Source organism: Callorhinus ursinus, unplaced genomic scaffold, assembly GCF_003265705.2.
Source record: "Callorhinus ursinus isolate GAN/ISIS: 27379988/994484 unplaced genomic scaffold, GSC_fseal_2.0 scaffold3, whole genome shotgun sequence".
Lineage (NCBI taxonomy): Eukaryota > Metazoa > Chordata > Mammalia > Carnivora > Otariidae > Callorhinus > Callorhinus ursinus.
The window spans coordinates 35,644,456-35,657,460 of NW_027397065.1; the positions used below are offsets into that span (position 1 = coordinate 35,644,456).

At 43.6% G+C, this 13,005-nt stretch overlaps 1 protein-coding gene across 5 annotated transcripts in view; it reads right to left on the reverse strand.

Annotated features, from left to right (window-relative positions):
- Positions 1 to 13,005, reverse strand: part of TENM2 (teneurin transmembrane protein 2) — a 1,506,090-nt gene that overhangs the window by 253,866 nt on the left and 1,239,219 nt on the right. For all 5 annotated transcript variants that reach the window (XM_073890196.1, XM_073890205.1, XM_025867075.2 and 2 more), the window contains one exon: positions 8,993 to 9,231. In XM_073890196.1, coding sequence (XP_073746297.1) covers positions 8,993 to 9,231 — 239 coding nt within the window. The remainder of the gene's footprint in view (positions 1 to 8,992; positions 9,232 to 13,005) is intronic.

Here is a 13,005-nt window from a genome sequence, read left to right on the forward strand (position 1 = left end):
GCTTTTAATTCAAAGGCGCACCAAACTTCTTTGCAAGATGTCATCTTGTTTATCATGGCCTGAAGAGCAGAATGTATTTGACACACTGCCACTTACTTCTCCCTGTGGAATATAAGCAAGTCTAATCTAAACTTCATTAACGTGCCTCTAAAACGCTCATGGTGTAATATAAGTAAGCAAACTGATAGGATTGCATCATGACCGCAAAGGCAAAAGCAAGGTAATATGCCTTTCTTTTATAAAGATCAGAGTCCCTAGGGGAGTGCCAAACATGTTTGCACAAATCTTCCCACAAATGACCTAACTCCACTGAAAACCCATCCCAAGGGAAGGGCCTTCCCTAACAGCTGTGAAGCAAGTCATGATGAAAGAAAGGCAAAAATTGGAGGCAAAGCTCATCCTCCCTTTGGTTTTTAGGGGAAAAGAAAAAAGCCTTTGAAAGATGATACATATTATGTATCATATAAACTTCTCTTTCCAAGAAGGGAGGACAATATTTTCTTCGGCAAAACTCTTTTCTTATCAACATGTAGCTGAGGACTGCTGTATTTTCTGAGACATTCTGATATTTACATATTTATTTAAAGCTAGAAGTTGATAATAAAAAAATGAAATTAGTGGAACATGCAATGCATTATCCTCTCTTTTATGGTAATATTAAATATGTTAATGTAGTTGATGGACCATTTGCTCTCCTAATGCAGAGGATCTTAATATGAGACATCAATTTAATAAATGATTTATTTGATGAGAAAAGGTCTCAGGCAAAAATTCTGAGTGTCTATTCTTAACAATCAAAATGTGAATTTTCTAGAAAGGAATTTTCAATAAAGGGCACAAGAAGTATGATTTAAGGTGACCTTAAGAAAAATACGAATGTTCTAAAAGTTCACTTAGGGGTCAAATTTCTGTCATGTATGAAGCTACACAGCTAAGGAGGGCATTTCAGAGCACAAAAGATTCTGCATGGCTTGTGTACACAGACCTAATTCACCACATAATAGTCCTTTTCTCTATTTGGTGCCTTGTAGCAATTGCTTCATTTCTTAGCACATCCTCATTTACAGGGAAGCAGCCAACAGACTTTCAGATTTATGCCATTATTTGCTTCTTCACCTTGAACTCCAACTAAATTCTGCTATACTTTTGTAATATGAGTGCCAAATGGTGGCCTTATGCCAGACACAAACACTTCCCAGTTTCACTCAGCTAGCTCTCTCGATTTCAGGGAATCACAGATTCCTGCTAGAGGGCTTAAATGTGGTGCTTACACATCCCCCCTAACTGTTCCGTTGCCTAAATGCTTTCTAACTTGGAAATGCAATTTGGGAACAGAGGCAGTTACAACGTCAGGGAACCAGAAACTTCCCTTTACATGAGGGTACCAGTGAAATTAGGGATCGAGGATTCTGGGTACTTGATAAGGTTGTCAACAAATGATCCAGCTCAGCCCTAACCCTAATCAGCACTTACTAATTCAAAAGATATTTATTGATGCTTACAAGGTGTTAGGCACTGTTCTGGAGATACAATGATCGAAGAACCTGGTTTATACCTTGCGATGGGCCTGGTCGAGGAGTGTGGTAGCCAATACAATCATCATAATAAGCTTCTACTGTGTGCCAGGTACCACCACACTTCACTGATGCTAAAACTCAGAGGTTTTCACCTTTTTATCTCTCTGAAACCAGAAACTGGTGTTTCTGTATAATCGTGGCTGGTCAGGCAGCACGCTGGTCTGCCGGTCTGACCATGGACCCATCTATTCACATGGTTGTATATCATTCCAAGTGGTCTGTGGCTACCTCTTTCCAAAACTACAAAATAAAAACTATAAATGTTAAGTACTTCTCAGTACTTTGGGGATACGTACAATAATGACATTGCTCATACTTGATGACGTACTGCATTTGAAGAAAAGTTGTACACATATATAACTTCAGTCAACACCTGACACATCTTTACAAGGCAGGAGCTACTCCACTGTTCTGGATAAGGAAACTAAGGTACAGGGAGATTAAACTGCAAGCCCAAGTCACACAGCTTTTACGTATACATATCGGAATTTGAACTCAGGTCTCTCTGACACCAAAGCCCATGCATGTGCTTTGCGTTACATCAAGCTGGTTCTTTCCTTTCCTTTTCTTCTTTTTCCTCCCTCCTTTCCTCCCGCTCTCCCTTCCTTCCTTTCTAGAGCGGGGAGAGGCACAGGGAGAGGGAGAGAGAACTCAATATGTGAGCCCAATGAGGGGCTTGATCTCACAACACTGAGATCATGACCTGAGCAGAGATCAAGAGTCAGACGCTTAACCGACTGAGCCACCCAGGCACCTCCACTGGTACTCTTCTATTTACCACAGCAAGAGCCTCTGCAGTTGTGTAATGGGTTAAAAACGTAGAATGAAATAATACTTATTTATAGTACATTAGAAGCTGTATCCAGAATTCTAAATCATGCAACAAGTAAAAATAAACAAACACATGAAAGACTTAAGAAATGAGGAATTTAAAGGCTTCCTGTGGGAGGTAAAGGATCTGTGAGCTTGGTGACCACCCTAAGTGATCCAGTCAAAAAAACTGAGCATGTGGAGAGAGACACAATAATGTCATAGCATCCCATTACTGCTTCTGAACTGATGACTGCTGGAGAGATCACTGTCACAGAAAAATTTCAGGACAAAGGCCTGAATGGTGAGTTAAAGGTGGTGCACCCTCCATACGCATTCACCCAACACATGCTCCATGGAGCCACTAAGTCCTGGGCCAGCAGATCATACTGATGCCCTAACTCCCTGTCGTGGTCCTTGAGGAGCGTGGGGTTGTAGCACCTACTCACTCTCCCCTGGTTTTGCATTAAGATGGTCTACAGAGTAAGGACCAAGAGATGCTTCCTCTTCCTCATCCATGGAGCATGCCCATGAGGGTGGGAAAGCCCTGTATTGGATGACTACCTTGTTTTCTGACAGGTGCCTTGCAGCGGAAAGCAAAGATACCTCGCCTCGGTAAAGGAACGTCCCTGAATGTCAAACATGAGATACACGTGCTGTCACATGGCTGCCAGGTGATGGAGACCTAGCTCATGACTTAATTCACTTTCCATAAATTGACAGATCTTCTGAAATTGGGTGTGCACTTATGAAAAGGGAGCCCCACTGCCGAAGACTCACCAGTGTGTCAGTGCTGACAGGACTTTATTATCTGGTTAAGAGCACATTAGCATATCTAAAGTCTGTTACTAACATCAGAGCTGACAACATGACTGGGTCCCCTGACTTCTTTGTGGGCTGCTCTCTTCTTCTCTGGGGGGCTAACTACGAGCTTTGACCATCTGGGTCAGGGGAGTTGGGTGGAAATGTTACTTGCAGGATTGTTCATATTTAATCACCAGCCTTTTGCATTTTAGATAATGGGAGGTAAATCCATAATGTCAAATTCATGCAGAGGTCAAGGTTTAGCATCTGTCTGGATAGTCAAAGGACTGTGAGTCTGAATGAGAGGGCCAAAATTTTTCCTAGGCTGTATCCTCACAAAGGATGACGGGTAAGTGTACTGTTCTCATCATTTTTCTGTCATTTTCTTTATGTTTTCCCCAAATCTGCTCTGTTCAGTGAGATGGGAATACACAAAATAGCAGCTCTGAACACAGGATTCATCAGTAGGAGTCTCAACATATCAATTTTCAAGTGTAGTAACTTTAAATACATTGTAGGCTTTTAGTTTCTGTAGAAAATAATCTCTCATTGTTTTCAAAAGAAACTGAAAGCACCCCAAATTACCACACTTTTAACATCCTGACATGTTGATGGCCCGCGTTCTTCCCAGATCAAAGTGAGAGTGGCAGAAGACAGAGCGTTGAGCAGCTTACTTAAAACACAGTATTTCATATTTGGCAGGAATTACTGTAGTGAAAAAAGACAAGGTGACTTTCTAATATATATATGTATTTTAGTTTGGCAGAGATCTGAGGAGCTAAAAACTAATTCAGGATGACATAAATGCTCTTATCTTTCCCTCCACCCCCTTCCCTTCCCAACCATGAGAAGAGATTTGGACAGAAACTCAGCGTATGTTCCGTATTGTCTTTAACCCATGGGTGATGGTCTGAGTCCCGTGTCATGGTGAACCACTGTGTTGCCTCTCATCTTAGAATTTCTAGGATTATCTGGATTTCAACAGCGAAGTCATCCATCTCAAGTGTCTTTCTTCCTTGACGTGGGGTAGCCTGTTGAAGAACTTTGGTGCCTTTTAAGGAAACTAGATCTATCCAACCTTAACCTAGGACAAGAAGGCAGAGATGCCCTTCAGTGAACCTGCACCCTTAAAACCTGTTGGGAAACCCCAATAAAGAAGGCACCAGGGGCCGAGGCACCTTTGAAAGCCGGCAGAGATCTTGCAGAGGAGCCTGGGATAACTGAAGATGAGGATGAGGGAGGACCTGGCAAAGTTTTTAGGCAATTGCACACCACCTAAGAGCTGAGGCACTGTTTCATGAAGCCTATCAGGATGGACAGTTTTATCCCCTGGCAAGTTTTCAAAGAGAAAAGTGGCTTGCTTTTTCTACTTTTTGGTATGGCTCAGAAAGGCAGGTGTAATCATTCATTTCGAAGTGGGACTGCCAGCCTCAGAAAAGAATCACCGGCTCCATTTACAGGGGACAGAGGGTTGGACTCTTAGCCAGGCTGAAAGCAGATTTTCTTTCTTTTCTTTCTTTCTTTCTTTCTTTTTTTTTTCTGTAAAAACGGAGACATTCTGAAAAGGTATTTTTAGGAAAAGAACAGTAATATAATCAAAGAGGGGTTGGCAAACCATGGCCCGAGGGCCAAATCCAGTCTGCCACCTGTTTGTATGTTTCGAACCGCATATGAGCTAAGGAATAGTTTTACATTTTAAAAAGTTTTTTAAAAAATCGAAAGAATAATATTTCATGACACAGGAAAAGTATGTAAAATTCGAATCTCAGTGTCCATACTTAGAGTCTCCCGGAACAGAGCCACATATGGCTGTGGGTATGGTTGCTTCTGCCATAGGACGGCAGAGTGGACCAACTGGGTTGAAATTGCACAACCCACAAAACCAAAAACATCTATGATCTGGCTCTGCACAGAAAATGTCTGCTGACCTCTGTAACAGAAGATGCTTGGGAAAACAGCAACCTAAGGGCAGGCTAGGAGCCCGAGGAAGAGAGATGGTTTCTCTCCACTGAGGGAATCATCAGAGTATGGTTTGGGAAGGAAAGGAACCAATTATTCTCCCTTGTTAACAAGGACAAAATCAGATACAGGGAGTTGATGCTACAAAAGGGATCACTGAGGTCTCATGCAGCCTTTGGAAATAATCAGGAGAGTAATCAGGAGACCAAGGACCTAGTCTTACCCTTGCAACTAGCCAGCCACATGACTGCAGGAACTCTGGGCTTCAGCATCAACTCTGTGAAACGACTGTAAGAAGCCGATTTTATTTTCTGCTGGAGCGTACGGTGGGGTCTGGGGATAGGGTTCAAATTTAATAATTACATAAAGGTGCTTTCAGTGAGAAAGCCGACAGTTCTCAGCAAATGAAAGCTGCCAATCAGTTACTGTTATGTATACTATGACGGATAAAAACACAGTAGAGTTGGCATAAAACAGGTGAGAAATGCTATATTGGTTACATGATGCAGGAACTGAGGGATCTAGAGGGATTTCTGGTGTTGCAGGCAATGAGAGCGCTTGAGCTGCCCCAGGGTGTAAGACCACTTCCTGAGAGGGAAGCTCTCTTGCATTTCACAGCCAGTACCCCCTAGGAACCACGTGGGCCAGGGGCTGAGTGATGCACAAAATGGTCCCCTAGGAGTTTATGCAGCTTTTCAGAGTAATTTATTCCAGGATGTTATGTACCCTGGAAGCACCAGGCATAGGAAGAATCTGATGGAAGAGTACATCATAAAAGTTCTTTGTCCCCAGTTATGTCAGGAGGAACTGGGGGATCTTTCCTGAGTTGGCAAAGGTCTACGTCTTCCCATGTGCACAAGGGTTGACCTTCTTCTGCTTTCAAACTCACTCACATGCTGCATGTAAGGAAGAACTTGTCATGGGGCTGAACTAGTCCAGATTGCTCATTTCTGGAGTCTTCTCTTCACGGGTTTGAACATGCAAGGAAGATAATTTGACCGATTTGTCACAGCTCCTGGCAGGCCTGAGCCTAGTGCCGATCCATAAATATCTCAGGGCTGTTGCTTCAGTTTCAGGACTTGTCCTGTTCTAGTGGAACACGGAGTCATGTATGAACCAGAATGAGCTCAGGTCTTAAAAATGCAGGTCTCCTTAACAGGAGGGCTTTAATTTTTACGTTGCCCTTCTGTCCTTCCCTGATGGCTTGTCTTCTCGGTGGGCACAAGCGCTCATTTTTTCTTTTATATTTTATATTATAAACACTTTTCTCTGTGTTTATAATACACTGTTTATGCCCCTGCAGCTCTGTAATTAATAATATACTGCTTTTCATCTTCAAAGTGATTTATACACATTAATTAATGCTCACCATACTTTGGAGTTTCTGCACATAAATAACCATCATGCTTCCAGATTTTACTTAGGAAACCAAGACCCAGAAGGAAAACAACTTTGTCAAGGCAAAGGAGAAAGGGATCATTGGGTCAAGATCAGCATTCAAGCCCATGACCCCTCATGGTGCTTGCAGAGCTGCCGTCCCCTCTGGAGAGTAGCCCTCTGGCTCCACACTCACTACCATTACTTCCAGGGAAACTGGACCCTACCATCACTCATTTTGAGTCATAGACTATGCTTTAATACTCCAGAGTTAAAGGATAATCTTACCCAAAGCATACATAATAGAAAATGATGGATTATAATCTAATAAACCATCCTAAGATGCTCAGGTCCAGCTTCCAGTAGCCTCCAGACAGAGGATAAATATGCTTCCTAATCCATCATTTACAAGTTACACACCCAATTAAAACATTAAACTCTCACTATATGGTTTCCCACTTATGTAATCGCCCTACGGAAAGCTATTATATTTTAACTATCAAGCTCAGTACATCAGGCAGTAGCCATCTATCTCTCTCTGGCAAGTGGAGTAGAAGGTACACTGGGGATGGTATTGCAGAGGTGAGCAGTGCCTCAATTTCTGTATCTGGGCTCCCCATAGTGCCCACCAGCTCAGCAGAACATTAAGCCTGAGAAGTGAGCTCATGGACCCTTTTTGAAGTTTCTGACACAAAGCCAAATCATGCAAAGACCCTGAAGGCAATTCAATTTACTTCTACCAAGCCTCCTTGAACAGTTACCTGGGGAAGTACACAAAACTACCTCTAATGACACAAGAGATTCTATGTCAAGTGACTGAGATTGCAGTGGACACCTTTCCCCCTCCCTCAAGTCAATCCATTACTTCATCCTTCATCAAGAGCAAGTGAGAAGCAGGCATGACTTTAAGTTAGGGGTACATGGGTGTCAGATCTCCGTGCCCATGTGAGGCTGGGGTTTATAGCACCAAGGCTTTTGCAAAGTTCCAGATAAACATGGTACCTTTCCCCAGAGTGTCACTTTTCTCACTTTTGGAGGGCATTCCTAGGAGACGTGACTGGTAAAGAATGTAAAAACAGATTTTTCTGTATTAAGGTGAGCATAGCGATCTTATGCGAGACAGTGAAAACTTCACATCAGTTTTTGGCTTGTGATGGCCTTGGGGAGAGCCCCAGATCACGAGGGCCACATGGTCACCCACTCTCACCATCAGGCAAGCTTGGGTAGAATGGTCTGGGAAGTCCTGAACCAATTCCTTCTCTGGAAGGTACCACGCTGGCTGCCTGAGGATGAAGGAGGTGTGGAAGCCCTATGGCTGAGGGAGAGGGGACAAAGTCAGAATGATCAAGGTTGCCCTTTTTCCTCAGCATAAGTGTTGAGAAGAATTTTGGAGTCGGCCTCTTTCTGCTGGTGTTTTAGAGGCTTGCTTTGCCACATGGCACAGCCCATCTGGGGAGGCCTGTCACAGATGCCCTGAAACCAAGCCGGAACCATCAAGTGTTTCAAATGCACTTGAACAAACATCACTGTGGCCTCTGCCTGGGCCAGGAGCTCTGCCATTGGCAAGCTCAGTTCACAAGTGGCAACACCGGGGCTCTTTGCTGGGGCCAAGAGCTGTGAGCAGACTTTGTGGCCAGTCCAGGATGCTCACATGCGTGGGGCACCCTGCCCCCGAGCTCTTGGCACCTGCTGCTTGCCATAGTTACAGGGCTACACCTCATGGATGCAAACCAACATCCCTGGCATAGGAAGAAAGACACCCCAGCAACTTCACCAATCTGCTACCCTAAGTTATATCCTGGGTGCCCAGAAGCACAGCTGGCATGAAAGATGAACCTGGTTCACGACTGTGGTGCAATTCAAGTTGAGATTAAAGGGACAGAAGCAAAGGAGAGGATGTGGGCAAGATCCACTGTGTCTAGGTGACTTGATTCCACACAGAGACCCGATTGGATGCTCTGACCTCTCAATCCTGTTTCTGTTCCACACTCTGGAAATAAGCTAGCTACTTAGCTAGATGTTAGCTTTGAATCAAGATGCTCCAAGACATGCTGGTCACTATTCTTCTATTCAGTTTTTGGCTGAAGTTAACCCATGTTGCAGGCATTTTCAAGCACAGACCTGGGTTAAAATCCAGTGACAGAAGAGACTAGCAGGCTACTTCGGGAATGAGGGATGGGTTTGCAGAAACAACAATTTTCAGCTCATCTCCAGGAAAGAATACAGTAGGGATGCTTACTTACACGTCTGATAAATATTATTTAGAATCTTGAGAAAGCAGTTCATCAGATTTAAATACATTTCAGGAGAGAAAAAGCGCTCCCATCCCTTACGCACTGTTTACATCTTTCAGGAGCCAACAAGCAAACTGTCCAGACAAAAGAGGGCTTCTCCCTTCATAAGCCCATGGCCTATGCCCCAACCTCCTCAAGGCCAGGGTCGTGGAGCAGGCTGCCCTGACTTACCTATGAAATATGCCAGCAGAATCGCCAAGAGGAGGGCTGCGGCGATGGCAGACAGGGCTGCACATTTCCAGCTGCAGTATTTAGAGGGCTTCTTCAGCTTGAAGGCCTTCCTGGAGAAGGTATTCCGGGGCAGCAGGCGGGGTGGTGGCGTGTAAACGGTTCCTGAGGTCAAAGGGTATCCCGGAGAAGAGCTGCTAAAGAGGGGCGTGCTCCCCGAGGAGGTCTTAAAGAGAAAGTGCCTGGCAAGGAAAAGGGAAAGAGTCAGCATGGACATGGGCGGCTCCTGGGGGACATCCAGCTGCTTTGTCCTTCACTCTGCTTTATACAGTTCTAGTAGAGTCCTGGCACACTGCTCTACCTTGTCATGGACAAAAGGGCAAATATTTCGTTTGATGGCCATATACATTAATTCCATAAACTCACATCACTTCATGTGTTCCCATATACATCTAGATCTTATCTTCGACAACAATCCTGAAAAGTATTCAAAGCGAATATGGAAACTGGGTGACTGGTTGTCACTTGGAGATGATGATGAGGATGATGATGAGGCGGACACGAAGCCATGTCATGTGGTAGAACCTAATAAGTAAAGGCGCTAGAAATATAGTGTCACAACTACTTAAAACGATATATTAAAATATCCATACATTTAAGATATGAGAAATCAGGCTTGAAAAAGTCAAGCAATTGTCCAAGGATGTGAACTCGGAGCTCTATCTCATGCAGAAGTCTGTGCTCTAGAGTGTTACCCTCAACTGTCTCTCCTGAGCCTTCTTCCTGGGCTGTTTGCCCCCCTCCATCTTGCTTCCTGTCCTGAGACTGCCTCTCTAGCTCATGGGATCATGTTTTTTCTTTGGCAACATCTTTGCCTGCCAATTAAACAAGGGGCTCTTGGTCTCTTGGGCTACAGTGCGACAATAACGTAATGGGGTCTATTCCTGACACCTAATATAACCCTTCCTTAGGGTCAGGAGGCTGTCTCTCCAAGGACACTTCAAGGACCTTAAATTCTCTGACAGATTTTTCTCTCTTATGTGTGCCATTTATAAGACTTCAAGCGTGACTTGCCACACCTTGTTTTTTTTTTTTTTTAAAGATTTTATTTATTTGAGACAGAGAGAATGAGAGAGCACACGAGAGGGGGGAGGGCCAGAGGGAGAAGCAGACTCCCCGCCGAGCAGCGAGCCCGATGCAGGACTCGATCCAGGGACTCCAGGATCATGACCTGAGCCAGAGGCAGTCGCCCAACCAACTGAGCCACCCAGGTGCCCCACCACACCTTGTTTCAAAGGATGAATTGTCTTCCAGGAAATAGATAGTGGATTTAAAGCATGGATTAGGTAGTGTCTAGAGTTTGAGCAGCCAGAGACCAGGGACTGTGTCTTCTTTTATACCTTGTTCATTTTTACGTTCCCAGTACCCAACTCAAAGTTCAGCATGCATGGGAGAGTTTAGTGAATGAATGAAGGAACAAATGAATGACTGAATGGAGCTCCCTCATGTTTTGTGAATTTAAGATTCTAAGAGTCCAAAATGTCATAGAGGTATTTCCTCAAGCCTTTAGTAGGAACAGCTATATGGACCACATACTATGTGTCAGTTGCAATGCTAAAAGTTTTACTTGCATCCAAACCTCACGTCAACCCTATGTTATTACCACGGTTTTACAAATGAGAAAACAGAAGCTCGGGGGTAGCAAGCAGGGTCACTGGGACTACCACTTCCATCTGCCTGACTCTAGATCCTTCAGTTGGACCTCTTACACCACACTGCTCCTGCGTATGGGACTCAGTGGGCTATCGTGGTGGGGTTCCAAGGCAGGATCACTATTACAAATATTTGGATCTTGGCTGCTTCCAGACAAAACCTTGGAAGTATTTTAATCCTTGACAAAGATCAAACAAACCCGAGATGACTGAGAATCATGTCAGAAAATGAGTATCTGATTAGTGAATGATTTACCACAGCTAACATTAAAACAAACAACTGATAGTTAAAAACTTTATTTGTACTCTAAGTATGTTTGATGATCTGAATAAAGGCAAGAGGTTGGATTCCATAAATAAGCCTTTGTATTCCTTGTCCAATAGTACGCTTTTAGAGCTCCAGATGAAAAGTGTCTTTTGGAAGAGGTGGCAAGAAGCACAGTGTTTGGAAGCAGGTTTTGGAGCAATGTTCACCTGGATGGGAGTCTTTACAGAACCATTCCTGGACAAGTAAGCTTACATAAGTTACACAATGCTGTTCTTAAAAGCCTCCATCTCTTCATCTGTAAAATGGGGGTAATGATGACAGGTACCTCATGTGACAGCGTAGGCACGAGATCATGTAGAAAAGGCACTTAACCAAAGGTGTGTCTCATAGCACGTGCTCAGTGCATCATGAGTAGCTTTTATTACTAATTCTCAGAACAACATAAGGAGACTGAAACATGAGTTTTAATTTAAAGCCTGACAAATGTCAAACAAACACCTGAAGAGTTTTCCAAATCACTAAATAATAGTCCATTGTCTTATCATTAAGCTAGGACATATGCACACCAGAAAGCCAGGGTGATGGAAAAATGCTGGAATTTGATTTAGAACTAGCTCAAATGTATTTCTTGAACAATTTTCCAAGAGTGGGTAGTGAAAATAGGATATCAAACTAAAACCAAGAAATAGAAAGACATTGCAAGCCGTTATTGATAAATATTTAGAAATACAGGGGCACCAGGTCCCATCGCCCCAGAGGTCTCAATCTTTCCCGTGGCTTCAGGCATCCTATGACTCAAGTCAACAGGTACCCATTTCCAATCAGCTTCCTCTCCGAGGTGCAGACTCCCATGCCAGCTGTATACTGGGCATCCCTCTCTCTCTCTCTCTCTCTCTCTCCATTCCGTAGCTGTATTGCACAAGTTACAGCCAAGCATGGACTCTTTTCCTTCCCCTCCCCATTCACCCTCTTCCTGCATTCCTGTTATTCCCAGATGCCTAAGGAACTGCAGCCATTTTTTACCTCCTTCCTTCCCCTCACCTTCTCCCAAACAATGGGTGAAAAAATCCTATCCATTTTATTTCTGAAAACCTCTTCCATCAAACCTCCCCTTTCAACCTTCCTGCCACTTTTCTTCCCAAACCACAAATGTCATCGTGCTCTGCCTTATAAATCCTGGCTGATCCTCCAATGCCCGCAAGAAGAAATCTCAATATGGGACCAGACTCTTTACAACAAGTACTCAACTTTTTTATCCTTGTCTCTAACCTTGTGCTCCCTGATCCCTGAACTCTGCTTCAGCCACACCAGAAGACACATTTTTCCTTAACCTGGCTGTTCATGCTGCCATGCCTTTGGGAATGACGTGCCATGTTCGGGAATGGCTGTTCCTGGGCTTCCCTACCCATCCCACCCCAGCCAACTCCTACTCACCTTCCAACCACCTTCTTGGGAAACCTATTCCAAAAGGTTTGGTATCTATACCATCCTCTATCACTTTTTGCACTCAAGAATCTATTATACACTTGGATATCTATATCTATCTCCCAATCTACATCCATCTATCTATCTATCTATCTATCTATCTATCTATCTATCTATCATCTATCTATCTATCTATCTATCATGTGTTTGCCCCAGTGCCTGGTGCCTGAACATGTCATATTTGTGGACAGAATCAGTTAATTGGAAACAATGTTTTGGTAACATCAGGGAAATCACAAGATGAAGATGAAAACATTAACTGCCTTAATGTTATTTTTAATGCACTCATTTGTAAGAAATAGAAGGAAATGATTATTTTTTTTGGTGTGGGATTCCTTCCTGAGAGCCTAAAATTGGCTCCTGACAACTCAGTCTATTTTCCACACTTCTTTCGAAAAAGGAAGTCAGATTATGTCCCATGTCAATATTCTCTGATCCCCTCCCCCAGTCAATCAATCAATCAATCAAGGTTTCCAATAACATGAAAATAAAATCACAAGTCCTTCCCATGGCCTACAATGCCCTGCCATGATCTGCCTTCTGGCTGCCTT